The sequence below is a fragment of the Typopeltis vanoorti genome, chromosome 19 (assembly GCF_054136105.1).
Source record: "Typopeltis vanoorti isolate ZY-2024b chromosome 19, IOZ_Tvanoo_1.0, whole genome shotgun sequence".
NCBI lineage: Eukaryota > Metazoa > Arthropoda > Arachnida > Uropygi > Thelyphonidae > Typopeltis > Typopeltis vanoorti.
Genome location: NC_143567.1, coordinates 80,007,315 through 80,031,078, shown reverse-complemented (window position 1 = coordinate 80,031,078; position 23,764 = coordinate 80,007,315). Strand labels below are relative to the sequence as shown.

The window sequence follows — 23,764 nt, the reverse complement described above, 5'->3', positions numbered from 1 at the left end:
TCACCCCAAAGGGAAGGTCTTCTGTCCCTTCTATCCTAGAAGCTTGGATCACTTCTTTGAGGAAAGCTCCTCTCAAGCCCCAGCAAAGACTGTTTCTCCTTTCATGGCTCCGACTGCTGCCTGACACTCCTACTGCATATTTCCATGCAAGGGTGAAGGATAGTGGGCTTGGGGTTCCATCACTTAGATGGTTGATTCCATGTCTGCTGTCAAGAATCACGCAGTTAGAACTATCTTCTTCCCCAATCTGCATAGAGGCTTTCATAATAAATTTAGTTTAATCCTTTATCCAAGTGTGAGCAAACAAAGTTTGTGCCTGAAAGTATCTTCAGAAATGGGGTAAGGTGGTACAACACCGGGAAACTCATTGCAAAGGTGGAGCAAGTTGACATCGCTATTTCGGTATCTCCCATAATGCAAAACACATCTCTTTGCGGATATGTATAATGTTATGCATTAAGGGAAGGGCCACCACCCAGACTAGTTTCGACCTTTATTGAGGTCTCTTCAGTGGGAGCCAGGCCCAGAAGTGGAGATACCAGGCAGAAGCATTAGCAAGGTCATCTCTACCTATAGGAGTTGCCAAATGGTGTGCCACCTTTTTATTAAATTACTCTGGATTTAGAGAAAGATGTCGAAAGTTTATTTTTCACTCATTATATGAGACATTGTCTCATATAGCCCAGTGTTGCTTCCACACCCATGGGATCCGCGTGAGGAGGCATGATGCCGTGGTCTCCATTCTGAACAACTGCTTTAAGAACAAAGGTTGGGAGACTGCGGTGGAACCACATTATAGGACCTCCGTGAGTTTGCGTAAGCCAGACTTAGTGATTAAAAGAGATGGTGACGTTTGGGTAGTTGATGGAACAGGGCACCCACTAGCCTATAGCCATAATAATAAAGTAAATTATTATAAAAATAACCAAGATCTAGTTAGTAAGATATGGGAGGAGCATGGGGCAACTCCAAGGTTTACCAGCGCCACCATCTTTTACATGGCGTATGGAGTGCAGATAGTTATAAGGACTTAAAACAGCTTGGGCTTACACAGAAGGATATAAAAGTTCTTTCCTTGAGAGGCCCTACAGGGCACACTGGTGGCATAGCATTGCTACCAGAGAATGACTACAATGATAACTAGAACAGGCATGGGTAAAACACTTGTAAAGGCTTAGGCCTATATCAAGTCTGGATGAAGTGTCTGGACATGATGTAAGGGGATTACTGCCCATAACCAGTACAAAGATTTAAAAAAATAAATAAATAAATAACCAGTGGTGTACCATAAGGATCAGTACTTGGTCCACTGTTAATCAATCTGTACATTAATGATATTGGGAAGGATTTGACAAGTAACATATAGCTATTTGCTGATGATGCAAAGATAGGTAGGGTAATTGGGAATGCTGCTGGAATTGTGGGCATGGGAAAATGGATGTCATTTCAAAGTAGGTGTAAAGTCATTCACTTTGGCCTGATTGGATATCCAGTGTCATATTATATTGGTGGGATTATGCTAGAAGAAACTGATCAGGCTAAGGATCTTGGAGTGTTAGTAAATAAGTCGAAGTTCAGGGACCATGTAGCAAAGATTGCAAATACAACTCAGAAGATAATTGCAATGCCAAAATGCACATTCACACATGTTATAAGATAAGGATTTTATCTCTTTATAAGGCATTCATAAGACCTCACTTGCACTGTTGTGCACAAGTCTGGTCTCCTTGTTTTCATTGTGATTTTGATGTAGTGGAGAGAGTGCAAAGGAGTGTGTTAAAAACGATATCAGGATTGTGGAATACTGATTATGAAAACAGATTGAGAATTTGTAGAGTGCAGACACTAGCAAACAGGGGAAAGAAGGGTGATATGATTGAGACTTAGACTTCTGAAAGGTTCATACAGGATTTCTGTTGATGGAAATTTTCAATTTATGGAAGGTGGGGAAAGGACAAGAGGGTATCCTTGAAAGCTGAATGAATGTCACTAAGAAGGGGATGAGGACTAGATTTTCTCTCATAGGGTGGTGCACGATTGGAATGGATTGCCATTGGATGCTGTGTGTGCAAGCAGTGTGAATGAATTCAAGAATAAGTATGATAGCTGGTACGTGTAGTACATGGCCTCCTTTGATGAGTCCCTGACTCCCTGGAGATCTCTTAATGATAATAAAAACAACTACGCTTTACCACTAAAAAGTATTAACTTGAAAGATTTTTTTATAATCAGCTATAGATTTGAAAAACCAACCTAATCTTAATAAATATGGTTGTTTTAAACTTCCCAATATTTGGGAAACTTTAATTCTTAGACCTTCCACCCAACAGCTAATGCTAGCCACTAGCACCTATTGCGAGTGACCCCTCATAGGACTTTAGGCTCTTTTAGTCTACATTTTTTCACTTGTTGTTTTGTGTGTTTTTACAATTTTAATTTTGTATCCCAGATTTCATCCCTGATAATGTCTATATGAACAAGACATTACATAAAATCTTTTAAACGAGTTTAATTGTTTTTCTGTTCTGTATTAATTCAATTCATTCATTAAACCTAATAATGAGCCCTCATGCAACTGATTATCACCATTATTCATCTTGTGCTGCCTCCACACTACCTTCTACCACATTTTGTGCTTAATCCCTTCATTTATTCATTTGACAGCTACTTTATTCAGCTGTTTGACCTTTGGAATGCATTCACACACTGATGATAAATATCTCTTGGTCATTTCCCAAACAGCATTTATATCCATCGTCAATCATCATCGTCAAATTCCTGATATATACCCTCAAGGGGTGTACGGAATATGATAGTACTACGTGAAAACTTGCATCATTACTAACCTCCTATCTACAATTTTCCTCCAAATCAATCTGTTACCTGTCAAGACTCCAACATCATCAGATCTTATATTTCTGTCTTCTAAGACACTTTTTACTGTATCAATCCACCAATATTTTGGTCTACCTCTGGGTCTTTTTACTGCCAACCTGGCGGAGAACACTTGTTTTGCTAATCTTTCCTCTACCATTCTGTTTAAGTGACCATACCACCTGAGATTAGCTCTGCTAACGTATTCCTGGATGCTGACAATGTCAAGTTCTTTCCTAATATCCTCGTTTATAATATGATATTGCCATTCATGCCATCTGTTCATGCCCTTAATCTTTCTCAGGACTCTCATATCTGCAGTCTCTAGTCTTTGGTCAAGGGTTTTACTTCTAACCCAACTCTCATATCCATAAGTTAAAATTGGCTTGAATACTGACTTGTATATAGCTAATTTAGTGTTCCGACTAATTTCTCTCTTATTCCATATGAATTTATTCAGTTGACTTCCCACCATACCAGCTTTGTTGATTCTGTTGTCTATTTTAATATTTAATTTACCATTCTAGTCTTTGGTCAAGAGTTTTACTTCTGACCCAGCTCTCATATCCATAAGTTAAAATTGGCTTGAATACTGACTTGTATATAGCTAATTTAGTGTTCCGACTAATTTCTCTCTTATTCCATTATGAATTTATTCAGTTGACTTCCCACCATACCAGCTTTGTTGATTCTGTTGTCTATTTTAATATTTAATTTACCATCTTCAGTAAAAATCATGCCTAAATAGCTGAAATGTTTTACTTGTTCCACAGGTTCTCCATTCACAACGCACTTGACATTTTCAACGATTCTGCCTATTTTCATTTTCTTTGTCTTTCTATTGCTGACCATCATACCATATCTATTGCAACAGTTATTCAGTTTAGTCAGGAAATCTTGCAGACTTGTAGCGGATTTATTTAGAAGTATAACATCATCCGCATAAAGCAAAGAGCTGACATTAACATCTCCAATTTTGTGATCAATATCATAATATGATCCATATAGATAATGAATAACAGAGGGGATGATTTACATCCTTATCTCACACCAGATTTAACATTAAACCATCTTCCTGTACTTCCTTCAATTCTAACTGCTGACTTACAACTCAAATAAAGACTACGTATTGCTTGATATAATGCCCCATTGACACCATATAACTGCAGCGTATTGAATAGCTTCTCTCTTGGCACCTTGTCATATGCCTTTTCCAAATCGACAAAACTTAAATACAGATCTTTGTTATATTCCCATGCTTTCTTGACTATTTGTCGTGAAGTGAAGATCTGATCCTGACAGCCTCTATTTGGCCTGAATCCAGCTTGTTCTTCACCAAGCTTCTCTTCCACAATCTTTCTCAACTGTTTATCAATTATAATTATAATCAATCTTACCAGGAACGCTCAGCAGAGAAATACCTCTGTAATTCTCATATTCAGTTTTATTTCCCTTTTTGTATATGGGGACTATGAGAGCTCTACTCCAACCATCTGGAATTTGACCTCTGTCCAGGCCTTCTGACCTATGCAGTGCAGCCACTGTAAGACTTTTATACCTCCATACTTCAGCATTTGTGGTCGAATATCATCTACTTCTGCTGCCTTTCCACATTTCAAGCCTTTGATGGCTTTTTCTACTTCAAGTATGGACACATATTCCTGACTATATGCCTGTTGATTGTTTTTTACCACTATGCTATCACTGCTTGTTTCATTTAGCAATTTTTCGAAGTAATTACTCCATACTTCAAGGTTATCTTTTTCTCCAGTTTTCACATCACCTTTATCATCTCTAATTTCTTTTACAGCCCTCTTTCCTTCATTTCTGAACTTCTTCAACAACCTCCAGAATGTCTTGACACCTTGTTATCTATTTATTCCTCCTTTTTGATATCTATTATTCAAGTCCTCCCATGACTTTTGGTTAGCTAGTTTTACACAGTGTTTAGCTTTCTTAAATTTGTCTCTGTATTCTCTAAGAGCACAAGCTGACTTATTTGCCAGGAACTTTTGATATGCTTTTTTCTTTTCCTTCACTGCCTCTTCAACTTCCTGTGTCTGCCATGGAGTTCTGATTTTTCTATCCTTACATACAACCTCATCACATGCCTCTCTGGCTGAATCAATCAATGTTTCCTTCAGAGTTTGCCACTTTATCTCCAAGGTTTGTTTCCTGTTCTCAAACTCTTTCATATTTTTCTTCAATAATCTTTGTGTATTTTAGTCTACAGTTCATATCTGAGAGCTGCTCAACTTTTATTCGTTTTAAAACTTTCTTACATGTTGTTCTTTTCAATATGAAATTCAATTTTATCCTACTCAAGACTAAATGGTGATCACTTCCAATTTCAAATTGGAAGAAAAACATCACTATCAACAATAACATAGTTAATGAGACTTTTCTTATTCCTTGCCTCTTCTCTCCATGTGAATTTGTGCACATTTTTATGTTGGAACATTGTGTTAGTAATAACCAGTCCATGTCCTGAGCAGAAATCCAACAGATATTTTCCATTATTATTAGCTTTGCTCTTTTCTCCAAATTTTCCCAAAACATTTTTGTATGTCTGACAATCACTTCCTACTCTGCTATTTAGATCCTCAACAAGGACCAACTTTTCCTTTTTCATTCTGTCAGTAGCTTTCTCTAGAGCCTCAAAAATTTCCTCCTTCTACCTTAGTAGAACCTTCTGTGGGACAATAGGCACAAATAAGTCTCATTGTTCAATTCCCCATTCTCATATTTGCCCACATCACTCTACGTGATACTGCCTGCCATTCAATATTAGCTTCGTATTTAGTGTTGACTACTATGGCTACTCCTTCTTTTCCTTGATTGTCATTGCCTGAATATAACATTTGTATTATTGCTCAGAAAGATCTGACCAGTTTTTGTCTTTTTTGTTTCAGTTACCCCTATTATGCTCGGCTAGCTCCATTTCTTTGCTGTTCATGCTTCTTATGTTGATAGTACCAATCCTGAACTCTGGTAATGTTGAGTTGGGGTAAGTTTTAGGATTTGTTCCAGTAGCTGACATTTCGCTGTTTGCCCTGGTTCCCTGGCAAAAACAACAGGTGCTTTATTTAACTGGGCGACACCCCAGTCGACATGAAATTCTGTCATGTTGTGCCATCATTTGAAATTTTCGTTTAAGCCAATAAGAATACAATTTGGTCGGCTAAATCCCAAATTGCCAGCCCATCCTCGTTCATTCAGTATCCAAATAGATACTCAACAGGATGCACCACGAGAAGGTGAGGATTGGACATTATTTAGAAGCCCTGATCGGTTTTCCACATTCCTTTAAAGGCTATGGGAAAGTCTCCTCTCAGTTATATAGCTTTGACCCTTAAGCACCCCGTATGGCACCATCTTATTAAATTAATACGTTGCTAGCATTTATATCCTTCCTGCTTAATTTCTCATTCTATGCTAGAACTTTAGCCTCTCTCTCTCTTAAACTTCTCATAATCACCAGCTTTTTAGTTTCACATATATCCCTTCCTCACAGACTTCATATAGCTGGCCACCACCCAGGCAATCACCTCATGGTCAGTCTTACCAGCTGGATGGAAATGTGACACCCCACTCACTATTTCACCTTCTCATGAAATGTTTAGATCTAAGACTTTTGATCTTTGCCTAGTCCTTCCTTACATTCTGCCTAAGATAGTTGTCTCTCAAGAAATTAATTCTCCATATACTCCAATACTATCTCTTCAGTCCAGTCTATATTATCATAATTAACATTCCCCCTTAATGATCACTCTTCTTTTATTCACTAACTACTCAAGTTGCTTGTACATTTCTTTATCACCACTCTCCACATTCCCTGACCTATAATAACATCCAACTAAATATTTCTTCCTGTCATTCTCCATCTTACACTATACTGCCTCAAAACCATTGCCAATATTTTCTTATCTCTACTTTTGCAGACATAATCCCCCCTCCTTTATATCAGCAGCACACCTCTTCCATTGTTCTTTATATTATTTATATCTTATATCATGAAAAACATCATAGCCTCCCATTTATATTTTCTTCTAGATATCCTTACCCAACCATGTTTCACTTATGCTGACAATTTGTGGGTGAATAAACTCAGTCAGTAAAACCATTTCATCTCCCGTATTTCTGATTCTCCTGACATTTGTAATAAACATAGCAGTTCATATTTAGGTCCATAACCAGTCCTACCCATACCAATTGTTGGTTGTGCCACACCGACCAATGCTAGTTGTCTTTATCACCACTTACCCTATATATAACCTCAAACATGATACTCTCTTATGTTTCATTCCTATGCTGACCATCTTGCTAGCTTCGAATTCAAATCCATACTTCGAATGACATCTTGCTAATGCATCGAACATCCACTCTCCTTATGCCATGTCTCCCTGTCCATCCTGAACTCCTCCCTCACATTTCCTTGTCCATCTTGCATTCCTGTTCTCTTATCATCATCTCTCACACTACTACTATTTCCAGTCTCTCCAAGATGATTCATATCAAATAAATGCAACCAGTCATTTTTGTTCAAATCCAGCTTTCATATCCCACACATTTACAAACTCCACTCCCTTCTCATGCACAGCTCTGCCAACATAGTATTCATGATTGGGGTCGTTGTCAAGGTCTTAGAGAAAGTAGTCAAGGGAAAAATACAGGAATGGATTGATGAAAATGAGATACTGTACGGTGGACAGCATGGCTTTGTGAAGGGTAGATCATGCCTCAGTAACTTGCTCAAGTTTTATAACACAGTGATGGCTGAACTGGATAAGGGTAATGGGTTTACAGTGATACTGCTGGACCTGGCTAAGGCATTTGACAGGATACCACATGGAATTCTAATCTGTAAACTACAACGTATGGGAATGGATATAGGGTTGGTGAGATGGATATGTGGGTGGTTGATGGAGAGAGAGATATCAGAGACTAGTATTCAGGAGTAGAGTCCAAAAGATGGCCTGTGACTAGCGGTGTGCTGCAGGGTTCTGTTCTTGGACCACTGCTGTTTAATTTGTTCATTCATGATATAGGGAAGGATCTAAGAGGAATAGTTCATTTGTTCACTGATGATGCAAAGTTAGGTAGGGCAATAGTGAATGCAGAAGATGTCAAAATCTTGCAGGAAGACTTGGATAGATTGGAGTTCTGGGCTAAGGAGAATGGATATCAATTTAATGTGACAAAATGTAAGGTTATGCATTTTGGGGTGAAAAGATTAGCAGCAGTATACCACATTGGTGGAACTGTACTCCAGGAGATTGATGAGGCAGGGACTTGGGAGTGTTGGTGGATAGGGAGATGAAGTTTAGGGGACACATTGCAAAAGTGGCTAAATCAGCTCATCAAATCACTTGGTTGCTGAAAAATACTTTGATGAGCAGAGACAAGCAAGTTATTGTACCTCTGTACAGAGCCTTGATAAGACCTCATCTCGACTACTGTGCCCAGATTTGGTCACTTAGGTTTCTTCTTGATGGGGAAGAGGTGGAGAGGATCCAGAGGCGAGTGACCAAGATGATAGCAGGTCTATGGAATGAACCTTATGAGAACAGGCCGAAGATTTGTGGGTTGCAGAAATTAGTTGATAAGACCTCATCTCGACTACTGTGCCCAGATTTGGTCACTTAGGTTTCTTCTTGATGGGGAAGAGGTGGAGAGGATCCAGAGGCGAGTGACCAAGATGATAGCAGGTCTATGGAATGAACCTTATGAGAACAGGCCGAAGATTTGTGGGTTGCAGAAATTAGTTGATAGGTGGAAAAGGGGAGATATGATCGAGACATTCAAATTGCTAAAGGGTTTCTATAGGATTAATTCAGAGGATATTTTTGAGATCAGGATTGGTGTTGGGAAAACTAGGGGACACCTATGAAAGCTGGGAAAGCGTGTGGTTAGCAAGGGGGTTAGAGCTTGGTTCTTTACTTTTAGAGTGGTAAATGAGTGGAATAAGCTGCCAGAGTCTGTTGTGAGTGCTATGACAGTGAGTTCAAGGCAGGGTATGATAGATACTGTGAGAATGTCGTATGGTTGGATATGATGTTTAGGGCCTCCCTCGATGAGTCTAAGGATCCCCTGGAGTTGCCTGTAATAATAATGATTCTTGGTATCTATTTCTACTTGTCACTATCATAATTTGGCAACATACTGAACTCAACTCAAACTTGATTACTTTCTTACATTTCATTCCTATGCTGACCATCCCCAAACATACATCTGCTACTGCTTCTAACATCCACTCTCCTTATGCTATGTCTCCCTGTCCATCTTGCATTCCTGTTCTCTCATCATCATCATTTCTCACACTACCATTACTACTACTATTTCCAGTGTTGCTGAATGAAGTGAAAGTGGATGTGCAGAATCAGGGAAACTAGAGCTATTAGGTGGGGAGGGAGGAAGTGGATATGCAGACACCAGTGAGGCAGTTGAGTGTAAGAATGTGCATAATATGCCTGAGCTAGTACGAAGGACAACAAATCAGAATGGGATAGTTAGTATAAGGCATCAAGATAGGGTTGTGTTAGATCTGAAATAGGCGACTTCAGAATTTACCTGATCACCATTCCAGAATCTAACAATTTACATAAAATCACACTTGCATACTTATCTTTTAGCAGTAAAATTGTGTTTTTTATTTTATAACAACTTCCTATATAATAAATTGTGAATTTTAAAACTTTATACCTAAATGTCTAGCATAAATGTAAGTCAGAAAAAAGGGCAAAATAAGAGAGGAATTGTTAATGAAATAATGCAAGTGAAAGAATGCGAACTATTCAACGACATAGGGAAAAGATCACCCTAAATATAGCAAGATCAGAGAAATACCTGCGGGCATTATATCTTAGAAGGCACATGACGCATACATTCTCCGAACCAAAAAAAGTCCCGTATGTAAATCGGTGAAGTCACCCAAACGGAGACCAATGGGTGAAACGATGAGAAATTTCAAACTCTAAAAGGTGGCGCTCTTAGAGAAGGTATATAACCCGAAACACTGAGGTAAATGAACCCCATTTTTTCTTGTTCCGGAGTTTTCTCTCCAAGTGCTCCGAGAGTTCTTCGCGGTTCAGCTCTCATATTTGAGGGCTGACTTACGACAGAGTTCAGTATGACACCATAGTAGATTTTTCAGCAAGATAAATTGCAGGCCGTAGTGAGAATTTTCATCTACGTAAAACCTAGGCAGAAGTATAGCGTCCAGCCCAAGCGAGCTTGTAACCCACGTGGCGTTAAAATCGAGACAACCAGATTCGAAACGAAGGACGGCAGGAAACCGAAGATAAGAATAGATAAGTACTCTCACTTATTCTAGCCCTTTTGAGATTGACTAACATTTAAGAGAGCGAAATTTGAAATTCGTATTAGAAGAAAGAGTGAAAGGTTCATCATCATCATCAAATTAATGTACCCTCAAGGGGTGTACAGGATATGATAGTACTACATGAAAAAAATTACATCATTATTAATTTCCTATCTACAATTTTCCTCCAAATCAGTCTGTTACTTGTCAAGACTCCAACATTATCAGATCTTATATTTCTATCGTCTAAAGCACTTTGTACCGTATCAATCCACCTATATCTTGGTCTTCCTCTGGGTCGTTTTGCTGCCAACCTGACAGAGAACACTTGTTTTGCTAATCTTTCCTCGCCCATTCTGTTTAAGTGACCATACCACCTGAGATTAGCTCTTCTAACGCATTCCTGGATGCTGACAATGTCAAGTTCTTTCCTAATATCCTCGTTTTTAATATGATATTGCCATTGATGCCATCTGTTCACGCCTATAATCTTTCTCAGGACTCTCATATCTGTGGTCTCTAGTCTTTGGTCAAGTGTTTTACTTCTGACCCAGCTCTCAGATCCATAAGTTAAAACTGGTTTGAACACTGTCTTGTATACAGCTAATTTAGTGTTCCGACTAATTTCTCTCTTATTCCATATGAATTTATTCAATTGACTTCCCACCATACCAGCTTTGCTGATTCTGTTGTCTATTTCTATATTTAATTTACCATCTTCAGTAAAAATCGTGCCTAAATAGCTGAAATGTTTTACTTGTTCCACAGGTTCTCCATTCACAACACAGTTGGCATTTTCAATGATTCTGCCTATTTTCATTGTGTTTGTCTTTTTATTGCTGACCTTCATACCATATCTATTACAACAGCTATTCAGAGATTTAGTCAGAGAATCCTGCAGACTTGTAGCGGATTTATTTAGAAGTATAACATCATCCACATAAAGCAAAGAGCTGACATTAACATCTCTAATTTTGATATCATGTTTAATACCACTTTCCTTCATATTGTGATCCATATAGATAATGAATAACAGAGGGGATAATGTACATCCTTGTCTCACACCAGATTTAACATTAAACCATCTTCCTGTACTTCCTTCAATTCTAACTGCTGACTTACAACTCAAATAAAGACTTAGTATTGCTTGATATAATGCCCCATTGACACCATATAACTGCAGCGTATTGAATAGCTTCTCTCTTGGCACCTTGTCATATGCCTTTTCCAAATCGACAAAACTTAAATACAGATCTTTGTTATATTCCCATGCTTTCTCGACTATTTGTCGTAAAGTGAAGATCTAATCCTGACAGCCTCTATTTGGCCTGAATCCAGCTTGTTCTTCACCAAGCTTTTCTTCCACAATTTTTCTCAACCGTTTCTCAAGTATACTTGCATAGAACTTGCCAGGAACACTCAGCAGGGAAATACCTCTGTATTTCTTACATTCAGTTTTATTTCCCTTTTTATATATGGGTACTATGAGAGCTCTACTCCAATCATCAGGAATTCGTCCCTCTGTCCAGGCTTTCTGAATTATGCAGTGCCGCCACTGTAAAACTCTTATACCACCATACTTCAGCATTTCTGGTCGAATATCATCTACTCCTGCTGCCTTTCCACATTTCTAGCCTTTGATGGCTTTTTCTACTTCAAGTATGGATATGTATTCCTGACTGCATGCCTGGTCAGTGTTTTTTACCACTGTGCTATCATCACTGCTAGTTTCATTTAGCAGTTTTTCAAAGTAATTACTCCATACTTCAAGGAGTGAAAAGTTTAGATCTGTAAAAATGACTGTTTTCTTTAGACGAACTTTAGGAACTTTCAATCAGATAGAGATTCTGTTATGTTTGTTCTGAGAGAGTTCGAAGAATGTGTTAAAGTGCCTTAATGTTAAAAATGAATTGTAATCTTAAGTGTAATGTGTATTGAAATATTGAAATTTTGCTAAAGCTCTGAATTTAATGAAAAAAAAATGAATTGTAATCTTAAATGTGATGTATATTGAGTTGTTGAATTTTGCTAATATTCTGAGCTTAATGTTAAAATGAATTGTAATCATAAATGTAATATGTATTGAGTTATTGAGACATTGAATTGCTGATACTTTGAGGTAGAGTACTAAAATTAATTTAAGACTGAGAGAGTGAATGAAAGGTAGTGATTTAACTTTAGAATTTGATGATCAATTTAACTTGTGTAGCATCACCAATTGAGTTTAATAAATGTTTGATTTTAATTATATGTGTTTCTGATCATGTTGACTGACTCTGACCCTTCATAAAAATTGAACCTGAGTACATGTGAGTGTGCGGGAATACCCCAATTGAAAGTAAGGGCACAACTGCAAACAAGAGTAAAATTATGCCAGAAAGTCCAAGTTTCTAGGAATTTAATTATATTGCTAGTAACACCTGATATTCTATAGTTAACCTAAAGGCAGTGTCTATCTCTAATTTTAAGGCTCAGGCTGGTGCAGTAAAAATAAATTTGCTTGAGTAATCAGGATAATATATAGAATTCAGAGAACGGGAAATCTTCTGGTGGCCCTTAAAGGTTAAGAAGTAAGAAGAAGCATAAAAGAAACGTAACGTAAGGCTAAACTTACTACAAAATGTGGATCGCATAACAATGACGTAATCTATTTAACATAGAGACATACGCGATAGAATTGATATTTGTGATAATGATAATAAACGCTAAATTTGAATAAGTTGTACTGAGATATCAAGTGAGAAAGATACTAGATATACGTAATGAAGGAAGAAGGGACGACACGACAATAGCGCAGCCGGTAAGAATCTGATTATATAAGGTTTTAAGTTAGCAAAGGGATAGAATCGAGAAACAGTAAATTAGTACTGTACGATAAGACAAATATAAAAGAAAGAAGAAAAAAAATATAACAATAGCGCAGAGAAAAAGATAAAACTAAATAAATAAACAACGATAGAAAGACAAAAGATTATAACAGTTGGGACTAACAGGCTTCTGCACTTCATGTATACTAATGCCAGGAGTATTAGGAACAAGAAGGAAGAATTTTTGGCCTTGGTTGGCTCTTCCTGGCCACAGTTATTGACATTGGCGAGACATGGCTGACAGAAGATGACATAGCTAGTGGGATAGAATGTGAATGGTATAGTGTGTTCAGGAGGGACAGAGAGAAAATAACTGGGGGAGGAGTGTTATTGATGATAGTTGATGAACTGCAGCCAAGGAGAATTGAAGTTGAACTGCAGGATAGTGAAGACATTTGAGGCTATTTGGTGTGAGATTGAGACTAGCGGAACAAAATATACAGTTGGGTGCTGCTATAGACCAGGTGATGGAACAGATGGTGGAGATAGTTTGCATAGACAAATAGACACAATGAGTGGAAGGAGGGTAATTATTATGGGGGATTTCAACTATGGTAACATTGATTGGAAGGAGGAGGGACACATGGGAGGAAGGAATTGGATTTTATGCAGTTATTAAGGTATAACTACCTGAAACAGCATGTAATGGAATATACTAGGGGTTTGAGAGTGCTTGGCCTAGTAATTGCATCTGAGAATTTGACTGTAATGAATATGACCACGTTGCCACCAAAAGTGATCATAAGGTCTTGATCTGGGAGGTGACTAAATGTGTGGAATTTTCAATTAAGAAAGGGTACATGTGTCATACTTACCAGGCTGGTAAGTATGACAAGCTTAGGAGATTGCTTGGTTCAATGCCATGGCATGTAAAACTGCAAGGGCTGGACTTTGATAGTGCGTGGGAAGCGGCAAAGGAGCGTTTGAAGGAGGTAATGGCTGAACCTATTTGATCACAAAAGAAACAAAGAAATTATGAAAGAATTAAACCAGGAATCAGTAATAGAAAAAATAAAATAATATAAACATAAATGGATGGAACATGTTTAAAGAATGAAAACAGAAAGATTACCAAAACAAGCCTTAAATTACAAGCCATTAGGAAAAAGAAAACCAGGACATCCTCTTAAACGATTCAATGATGACTTCTAAGGCTGGAACAGGTCACTCTAGGCCTAAATAGTCTATAGCACTGCTTTCATTGCCTTCCTACATGAAACAGTTATAATCTAGTAATAAATTTTCTAGCATCCTGGGTAGTCACTCATTCAAGCTTGAATGTCATTCATCACTTTTTTCTAATGTCCTCCAATGTTTTGCTGCAATTTCATCCACAATTTTGTCCTCAAAATCTTTATTTTCATTATAATTTTGAAGACTGTTATCAATGGATGCAAACTGTTCATAGTTTCCAGTGTGGTTCTCTCATGGTATGTCATTTTCATTATTGACCATATCTTCCATATTCATGATTAGATGCTTAAAACCGCAGTGAGCAAAACAGTTTATGATTTCATAAACTATGATTTCAGCTATATATTCAGCCAGTGCAGTTTCCCCCCCCCCCCCATTTTTAAATATCTAATTAATTATGTCAAGATTTAAGTTTGAGTTCAACATTATATATTTCTTGTAATACTAAATTCATTAATTTGAATTGTAATGTTTTATTTTTTTATTCATATTTTTAGAGTGAAATTACCCATCGAGTGATAGTAGAACCCCTGAAAAGGTTGGATTTTTTTTTTTTTAATTATTGAATTTTCTGAGTCTGTTACATTTTTTAAATTACAGCACTTATAAATGTGAGAATACTCAAACTATTATTACAATAATGTATTTCTATAGAATACTACTGCATCAGAATTTACATTTTCCCTTCATTTTATGATTTTTTTGGAGGAGGGGGGTGGTGGTACTGCAAGCAAGCAAAACTGATTATGTAATTATCTCAACTTCTCCTTAGCCTGTCATGCTCTGTTATTTATCATTTCCAAGTAATAATTTCATGATTGGGTAGTTGCATAGTTTGATATATCTAGCAGTTGCATGTTTTCTCTGGCTGGATTGTGAAATGGTAAACCTGGCTGGATTGTGAAATGGTAAACCTGGGGTTTCTGCAAGACAAAAATCTTACCACTGATGTGAACCCAGCTCTTTTAATCAGGGTGCATCATTACTATTGACTGAGTTGAACGGAGTGTAGCTGTATATTTTGAATGTTTTTCATATACTGACAATGTAGTTCACTTCTACTAATTATGCAGTTGATCTTAATACAGAACAGTTATTGTATATCATGAGAATAATAGGCTTTCCTCTCTGTCTATCTAATCATCTTTGTGCTGGAGCAGATGTGCCCAAGGTTGCTCCTGCTTTAGGTTGATTTTTTGTGCATTTTTAAACTTCAGTTAGTATAGATTACAGTAGATCTGTCACAATATAAAATTAGTTTTTTGTCACAAAGTCATAAGTTATTTTGCCATAATGACTTATAAGTTATATTAGGCCAAGACTGATGCTAATTCCTTGGAACAGTCCCTTAAGATGCATGGTGATATGTCATCAAGCACTGTTGCCTTATTTACATCTAGTTTATTTAACTCCTCATATGCTTCTTGCTTGCTCAAGTTTTCTCTCATTTCATTCTTTACACTTCCTCATACTTGCCACATATTGAAATGTTGGAATGAGATTATCGCGTCTGCACTTTTTAAAAAAAAAGTGCAGACACGATAATCTCATTCCAACCTTTGCAAAACTGAAGGAAGTCATCAAATCTCCAGGTGCCCATAAAATTTATCAAAAAGTAAGCCATTCCTTACTACTCAATCAGTTACGAGTTTCTAAGCATGAATTAGCAACAAACAATTTAAAAATTACGGAACTAGAAACAGACTTGTCAAATACGTTAAATCAAGAATTGCTACAATTAATTATAACTGTCTCAAAGAACTCAGGAAAAAAAGCTTTTGATGAAAGCAATAGTGCTCTGCATAATAAATACCTTAATCTACTAAACCGATCAAAAAAGATCACTAACAAATTACCAACGGAAAAATGGGTAGTCAATTTATCTAACCTTCCACTAACAACAGACGAATTAAAGGTTCTAGCAAGAGGCCATAAATTTGCGATTTCACCAAAATGTTTCCCATATTTGAACTTCATACATAATATAGAAAGAAACGTCAACCATCTCTCCAGTATTGAAGCCAACAGACTTCGTTTTGAGTAGCTAAAGTGATCTAAAATGCCAAAACCTTCGTCATTAAATATCCCACCATCAGAATTGAAAGCTATTATATCCTTAAAACGTAATAAAAACATAATCATTACCAGAGCTGATAAAGGAAATACCACTGTGGTTCTTGATACCAATTCATATGACCGAAAAATGAATTTACTTCTTTGATATCGTAATACTTACGCCAAATTGGATTATGATCCTACAAAACGTCAACTCAGAAAATTAAATAAGCTAATTAATGAAACTTCCTCCTTAGATGAAGAAACAATCAAAAAACTTAAGACATACCATGCCAGATCTCCTAGAATTTATCGCTTACCTAAGCTACACAAAACTAATGTTTCACTCAGACCCATCGTAGACTGTATTAGCAGTCCAACTTACAAGTTATCAAGATTCTTATCTAACCTTCTCCGTCCTCACATAGGCCACTCAGTCTCTTCAATCAAAAATTCTACAGAGTTTCACACAAAAGTGAAAGACATTCAACTGTCAAAAACTGACTTGTTAATCAGTTTCGACATTGTCTCCCTCTTCATGAACATTCCCCATAAAGAATCAATAGAATTACTAACTCAAAAATTTCCGTCTGATATAGTTGAATTGTTCAAGTTTGTTATTGCATCAGGTTACTTCACCTGGAAAGGTCAAATTTACAAGCAAGAAGAAAGAACAGCAATGGGATCTCCTTTATCACCAAACCTAGCAAACTTGTTTCTAGAACACCTTGAGGAAAAAATATTCACTTTCGAACCCAAACCAAAAATTTGGTTAAGATATGTCGACGACGTATTTGCAGTCTGGGATCATCCCGAACATGAATTACAACTGTTTCTAGATAAAATTAACCTTCTTCATCATCACATCAACTTTACGCTAGAAAAAGAATCTCCACAGGGTATCTCCTTTTTGGATTTACACATTCAAAGAAAAGAAGACGGTTCCATTGCCACATCTGTCTTTCGCAAGTCTACATTCTCAGGTCGCTACATTCACAATTCTTTCACTCATCATCCATCTCAGAAATCTGGCATTATTAAATCACTAGTTTCCAGAGCACACAAATTCTGCTCCTCTGAAGAATCTCTAAACCAAGAATTAGAAGTAATCAAAAATACAACCATCCTAAATAGCTATAATCCTAAAACAACTCAAAAAATCATCAGTCACTTTCCCACACATCAAACCAGACAAGAAGAAGTCCATAGGATTCCCATACCTTACATCAAAGGCATCTTCGAATGTCTTTCTAAAATTATGCAGAAATACAATTTTGTCACTATTTACAAACCTGTCTGCCAAATTTACAACTTGTTACCTTCTCCTAAGGACAAACTCTCACTTTTGATGTTGCCTGGCGTTTATGAGATTCCATGCTCATGCAAATTGTCTTACTTTAGACAGACAGGTAGGTCTGTTCAGAAATGCACCTCGGAACATCAAGACCACATTCGTCTTTTTAAACTGCAGAAATGTGGCCTCTCTCAACACAGAATTGAAAATCCAAGCCATTGGATCCATTGGGAAAAGTCTAAACTTTTACATAGATCTTTATATAAACATGAACGTTTATATAAAGAAAGTTCTGAAGCCCTACTACACAGACCAAATTTAAACTGCAGCGATGTTCTTACTATTCCTAAAGTATGGGAAATTGTCATACAAAATTGTGTAAAATAATTATTAATTTTTTTTTTTACTTCTGTAACACCTTACGCACATTTAATGAGATTCTATTGCAATCGTGTGCCCTAACTGTATGTTATTCCTATTATTGTTTAAACTACTGTACTGATGATGTCCTAAGATACTTAGGATGAAATATTTACAATTAAATAATTTTCACTGTGGTTAATACACGTGTTTCTTTTAATTATGATCTCACCACAGGTTTTGTTATTTAAAAAAAAAAAAAAAAATCTCTTTGTTAGTTCCCAAGTTACATTTATTTCTTTCCACTCAGCTCCTCCCTCCATACTATATCTCTAAGCCGACTCTTAAGCTTCTCATAATCACCCGCCTTTTAATTCCACATGTATCCTTTCATCACTTTCCTCACTAACTGGAGGGAAGTGTAAAATCTCCAGAATCACATCCTCTGATGATATGATCAGATCTAGAACTCTCGATCTTTGCATGTCCTCCTTTACATACTGCCTGAGATAGTTTTCTCTCAAGAACTAGAGAAATTCATTTTCCTTATTTCCAAATAGCATCTCTTCATTCCAATCTATACTACCATAATTAAAATCGCACATAATAATCATCCTTTCCTTATTCACTAACCAAAGTTGCTTATATATTTCTTCATCGCCACCTTCCACATTCCCTAGCCTATAGCAAAATCTAACTAAATAAATATCTCTTTTTAAGAAAAGGATAAGAAAATACCTTTTCTTTTCCTTTTCTTTCCATCCTTGCAAATTATTCCAACAATTTTGGGATGAATAAACTGAGTCATTGAAACAATTTCATCTTCCATATTTTTGATACACCTAGCATTTGTAAATAAACACAGCAGTTCACGTTTGGGTCTGTAACCAGTCCTACTCTAGCCACTTGTTGGTGGGAAAATCACCACAAAGTTAGAAGAACCTGAAGTAGTGCCATGGCATAAGAAACTACGTGAAATGAATGTTATTAATGCATAGGAAGTGGTCAAGGATTGTTTGAGCAAGGCAGTATAAGAATGCATGCCCAGAGTCAGGAGGATAAACTGAGTAAGGATTAATCAGATGTCTAATAATATAAAGCAATCGCTGCAAAAAAGAAAGTATTGTGGAAGGAATATAAACAATGAGGTGATCAGCATGCCCATGAGCATATAAAGCATAAGCAAGAAGAATAACTAGTAAAGGCTAAATCAGATTTTGAGAGAAAATTAGCTAAGCAGGTCAAAGGAAATCCAAAAGAGTGTTTTTGCTACATAGCAAGCAAGAAAAGATTATGGAAAGATAACTTTACTAACTGCTGATGGTAAGAAAGCTACAGAAGCAGAAGAAATAGTTGTTTCTAAGTAATCACTTTGCAAGAGTATATCATCCAGATGGTGACTTTGCAGTTACTGAGGTGACAGAGACTGATGTGAGCATTGAGATACTGATGTGAGCACTGGAGGTACTCAGTATATTGAAAAATATCAATGCAAATACAGCAGTTGCTCTGGATGGTATATCAGCTCATGTACTACGAGAATGTGCAAGTCAACTGGCACTAACTCGGATGAAATTGTTTAATCTAAATCTCAGCTCTAGCAAGGTTCCAAGAGAGTAGAAAGAGGGTAAGATAGTTCCATTACATAAAGCTGGCTCCAAGTAGCAAATTAGAGACCAATTAATATCTCTGAAGTGTTGGTTAAAGTATTGGAAAAGTTGGTTAAAAGTAAAATTTCAGGAATGGGTGGATAGGAATATGATATTCTTTAGGGGGCAGCAAGGCTTTGTAAAAGGTAGGTTCAGCTTCAGTAATTTTTCATGTTTTTTAATAAAGTGACAGCAAACTTAGATAAAGAAAATAGCTACACCATGATACTGCTGGACTTTGTAAAGGCATTTGATAGAATACCACATAGAAAACTATTACACAAGTTGGAGCAAATGGGAATGGGTATGAGGCTGGTGGCATGGATGAGGAGGCTGATAGACATCAGAAGATGGTGTATAGTGGAGTGGAATTGAGGCAAATGAGGGCAACTAGTGGAGTGCACCAGGGCTCTGTACTAGGACCACCCTTTTTAATGTGTACATTAATGATATAGCAGAAGATTTGAAAGGGGATATTCAGTTGTTTGCCAATGTCGCAAAACTAAGGAGAATAATAGTTGATAAAGGTGATGTAGATCTCTTACAGGACGATTTACATAAATTACCAGTGTGGGCAAAGGACAGTGGTTGTCAATTCAGTGTTGTAAAATGTAAGGTAATGCACTTTGGAATGAAAGATTATACACTCTGTATCATATTGATAGTACTAGTTTAGAGGAAATTGATGAGGCTAGGAATCTGGAAGTGATGGTAGATAGAGATTTGAAATTCAGAGGACATATTGCAAGAGTTGGCAAAATAGTTCAAAAGATTACTTGGATGCTGAAGAACACATTGACAAGTAAAGATAGGGAGGTTATTATTCCTCTTTATAAGGCTATGAATCAGCCACATGTTGACTACTGTGCATAGATTTTGTCACCTGCATTTCTTGGGGGATCAGGAGGTGGTGGAGATTATTCAGAAACGTGACTAAGCTGGTGACAGGTCTATGGAGTGTTCCCTATAAGGATAGATTGAGGGCGAGTGGGTTGCAGAGTTTCGCTGACAGGTGGAGGTTAAGGATATGATAGAAACTTAAGTTACTAAAGGGATTCTATAAGATTGACACAGAAGAAATTTTTAAATACATGGGGAGTAGAGGGAAAACGACCAGTTACTCTTAGAAGTGTAAGAGTTTGGTTAGTAACGGTGTGCAGACCCTAGTCTCTGCACACCATTACGTGGAGAGTGGTGAATGAGTGGAATGGATTGCCAGATATGGTTGTGGACACTCCAACATTGAATAGGTTTGAGGAGATGTATGACAAGTATTGTGTTAAAGAATAGAGTGGGTCTTCCACAATGAGTCTTTTGACTTCATGGCATGTCCATATAAATACTAATAATATTTGCTCAGACTCAACTACTCCACTCGCATCCAAATCTGTTTCATTTCTACATTTCTATGCTGATCATCCTCATACATACATTCACTACTACTCCCAATATACACTCTCCCAATGCTTAAACAGGGGGCAGAAGGACTTTTACTTAAAAGTCCTTCCGCCCTGTTGATAGTGTGGATAATTTTTATTTGCCATTAAGTGTAATTCTAGTTTCCATATACAGCCACACAATTTAAAGACTCAATTTTTAACATCAGCAAAAGAGTAAACAATAATTCTGAATTTTTTGTTTTTGTTTTTTTATAATGATCAATCAGACCTAAGTTTTTTCAATATATTACAGTGTGCAATCTCATAATCGTTTTACTTGACTAAAGCACAATAAGAGAAAGTAAAATTAAAGATATTCTTTTATTAATTATTAATCCCTTATTAGTAATACATAAAAATTACAGATAAAATAAAATATTATTTTATCTGCATAATATATTAAACAGAAGTTAATCTTTACCATTTTTTTAACAGAAAACATTAAAACTACAGGAAGAAAAATAGTGAACTTTTTATTTATTTAGCATCAATGAGACTTCTTTTGCTGTATCACTGATGACAGATCATTTATATCAGGATTTATATTTTGTAACCTTTAGAGATATGCATGTGCTACTAGTTTCATCTGTAAGGCTACTCCTATTACGAGACTTCAAAGTTCATCACTGAGAACAATGATTCACAAGAATATGTAGATACAAAAATGGATGGTAATGTTGTTGCAAGGGTTTTTTAAACATGCAAAAGTTTCTGAAATAGTATTCTAAGTCTTGTAGCAAGGTCATACGTTGGTCATACATAACTGGTAATTAGCTTACGGAATTAACAACGCATATGAAGGATATTAATTAAAGGCAACTTTAATGAATAACTTCTATATTTCGGCAACATCACATTGCCATCTTCAGGAACATAAAAATATGGTATGTGCACGCAGGCACTAACAAAAGCAAATGAGGAAGAAGTCAAGAAACTGATATTGTTCCTAAAGTCCTAATGGTGCCCTCTGGCGGTCTAATTTTGTTGTCTTGGCCATTGGGCTGAAGTTCTCATAATGTAAGTCTCCCAAATTTGAGGTAGTTTCATGCACCCAAATTTGTTGAGGTTGGAACGTTTTTTAGAGCTGCTGATGATTCCTTGAATAATCTTTCGTACTTAAACTTGCTGCAGTGTATTATTTTAGTTTTCTTCCAACGAATTCTATGGTGGGTATCTAATACATGGTCTGCCGGCCCAGAGTGGCTATACTGGTGAAACCGGATGTAGTCTTTGTGTTCTGAAATCCTGATATTTGCTGTCCTGCCTGTTTGGCCAAAGTTGGACAGTTTGCAGCTGCAAGGGACCTGGTATACACCAGGTATGTCTAGGGGAAGTGGTTGGTCTTTGGTAGAGCGGATAAGGGATGCCAACTTTTTATATGGTCTGTAACAAGAAGTAAGGTCATATTTTTTTAGGATATTGGATTGAGGAGCAAATTTTCCTACTTTGGCCAAACAGGCAGGACAGCAAATATCAGGATTTCAGAACACAAAGACTACATCCGGTTTCACCAGTATTGCCACTCTGGGCTGGCAGACCATGCCTTAGATACCCACCATAGAATTCATTGGAAGAAAACTAAAATAATACACTGCAGCAAATTTAAGTACGAAAGATTATTCAAGGAATCATCAGCAGCTCTAAAAAACATTCCAAACCTCAACAAATTTGGGTGCATGAAACTACCTCAAATTTGGGAGACTTACATTATGAGAACTTCAGCCCAACGGCCAATACAAAAAAATTAGCCCACCAGAGGGCACCATTAGGACTTTACAGACAATATTAGTTTCTTGCCTTCTTCCTCATCTGCTTTTCTTAGTGCCTGCGTGCACATACCATATTTTTATGTTCCTGAAGATGGCAACATGACGTTGCTGAAATATAGAAGTTATTCATTAAAGTTGCCTTTAATTAATATCCTTCATATGCGTTGTTAATTCCGTAAGCTAATTACCAGTTAAGTATTCTAAGTCCTTAGTTCTAATTGCTCCTTTTCAATATTTTCCAAGTCAACTCTGAGGTCAACAAATTTTGTTCTCCAAATGCAGTTGATTTTCTACTTTGAAAATCAATCAACTGCATTTCAAAATCATCCATATTTATCCACGAAAACACCTGCAAGCTTAATTCATCCAGTTTTATAGTGTCTAGAAATGTAATGAATTTTGCATCTCTTCTAATTCTCTGAACTTAACAAATCTTAGAGAGAACTGCTCAACAGTTGACACAATGACGTTTAAAAATAGCTTTTGAAGACACTACGTTGGCGGTTTTTGTCATTCTTTTGGAGATCATTGATGTATTTCTTTAGGTTTGGAAAATATCTAAATCTCTCACTGTCTACATCCCTCTTAAAAACTCTGAGTTTCATTTCAAATGCCTTTATGTCATCAAACATAACAAGAGTCTTACCAGAGCCCTGTAGTTTAAGGTTCAATTCATTTAAATGTTTGCAAAAATCTGCAAAAAAACATCAGTTTACAAACCCACACAATGTCATACATTTCTTTATAAGACATTTGTTGATTAGTCAAAAAGAGATTTATCTCATTCAGGCATTCAATAAATCGTTTCAGAACAAGACCTCGACTAAGCCAACAAACATTGTTGTACATTATTAGTCCTTTGTGCACCAAATCCATCCCATTGAATAGATTCTGAAATTATCTTTTATTCAAAGTACGTGCAGATATGTAATTAACAACCTT

General features: G+C 36.7%; 1 protein-coding gene across 5 annotated transcripts in view; it reads left to right on the top strand.

Moving 5' to 3' along the window:
• Positions 1–23,764, top strand: part of LOC150096283 (bridging integrator 3-like) — a 185,066-nt gene that overhangs the window by 117,518 nt on the left and 43,784 nt on the right. For all 5 annotated transcript variants that reach the window (XM_090409317.1, XM_090409316.1, XM_090409312.1 and 2 more), the window contains exon 7: positions 14,754–14,794. In XM_090409317.1, coding sequence (XP_090265443.1) covers positions 14,754–14,794 — 41 coding nt within the window. The remainder of the gene's footprint in view (positions 1–14,753; positions 14,795–23,764) is intronic.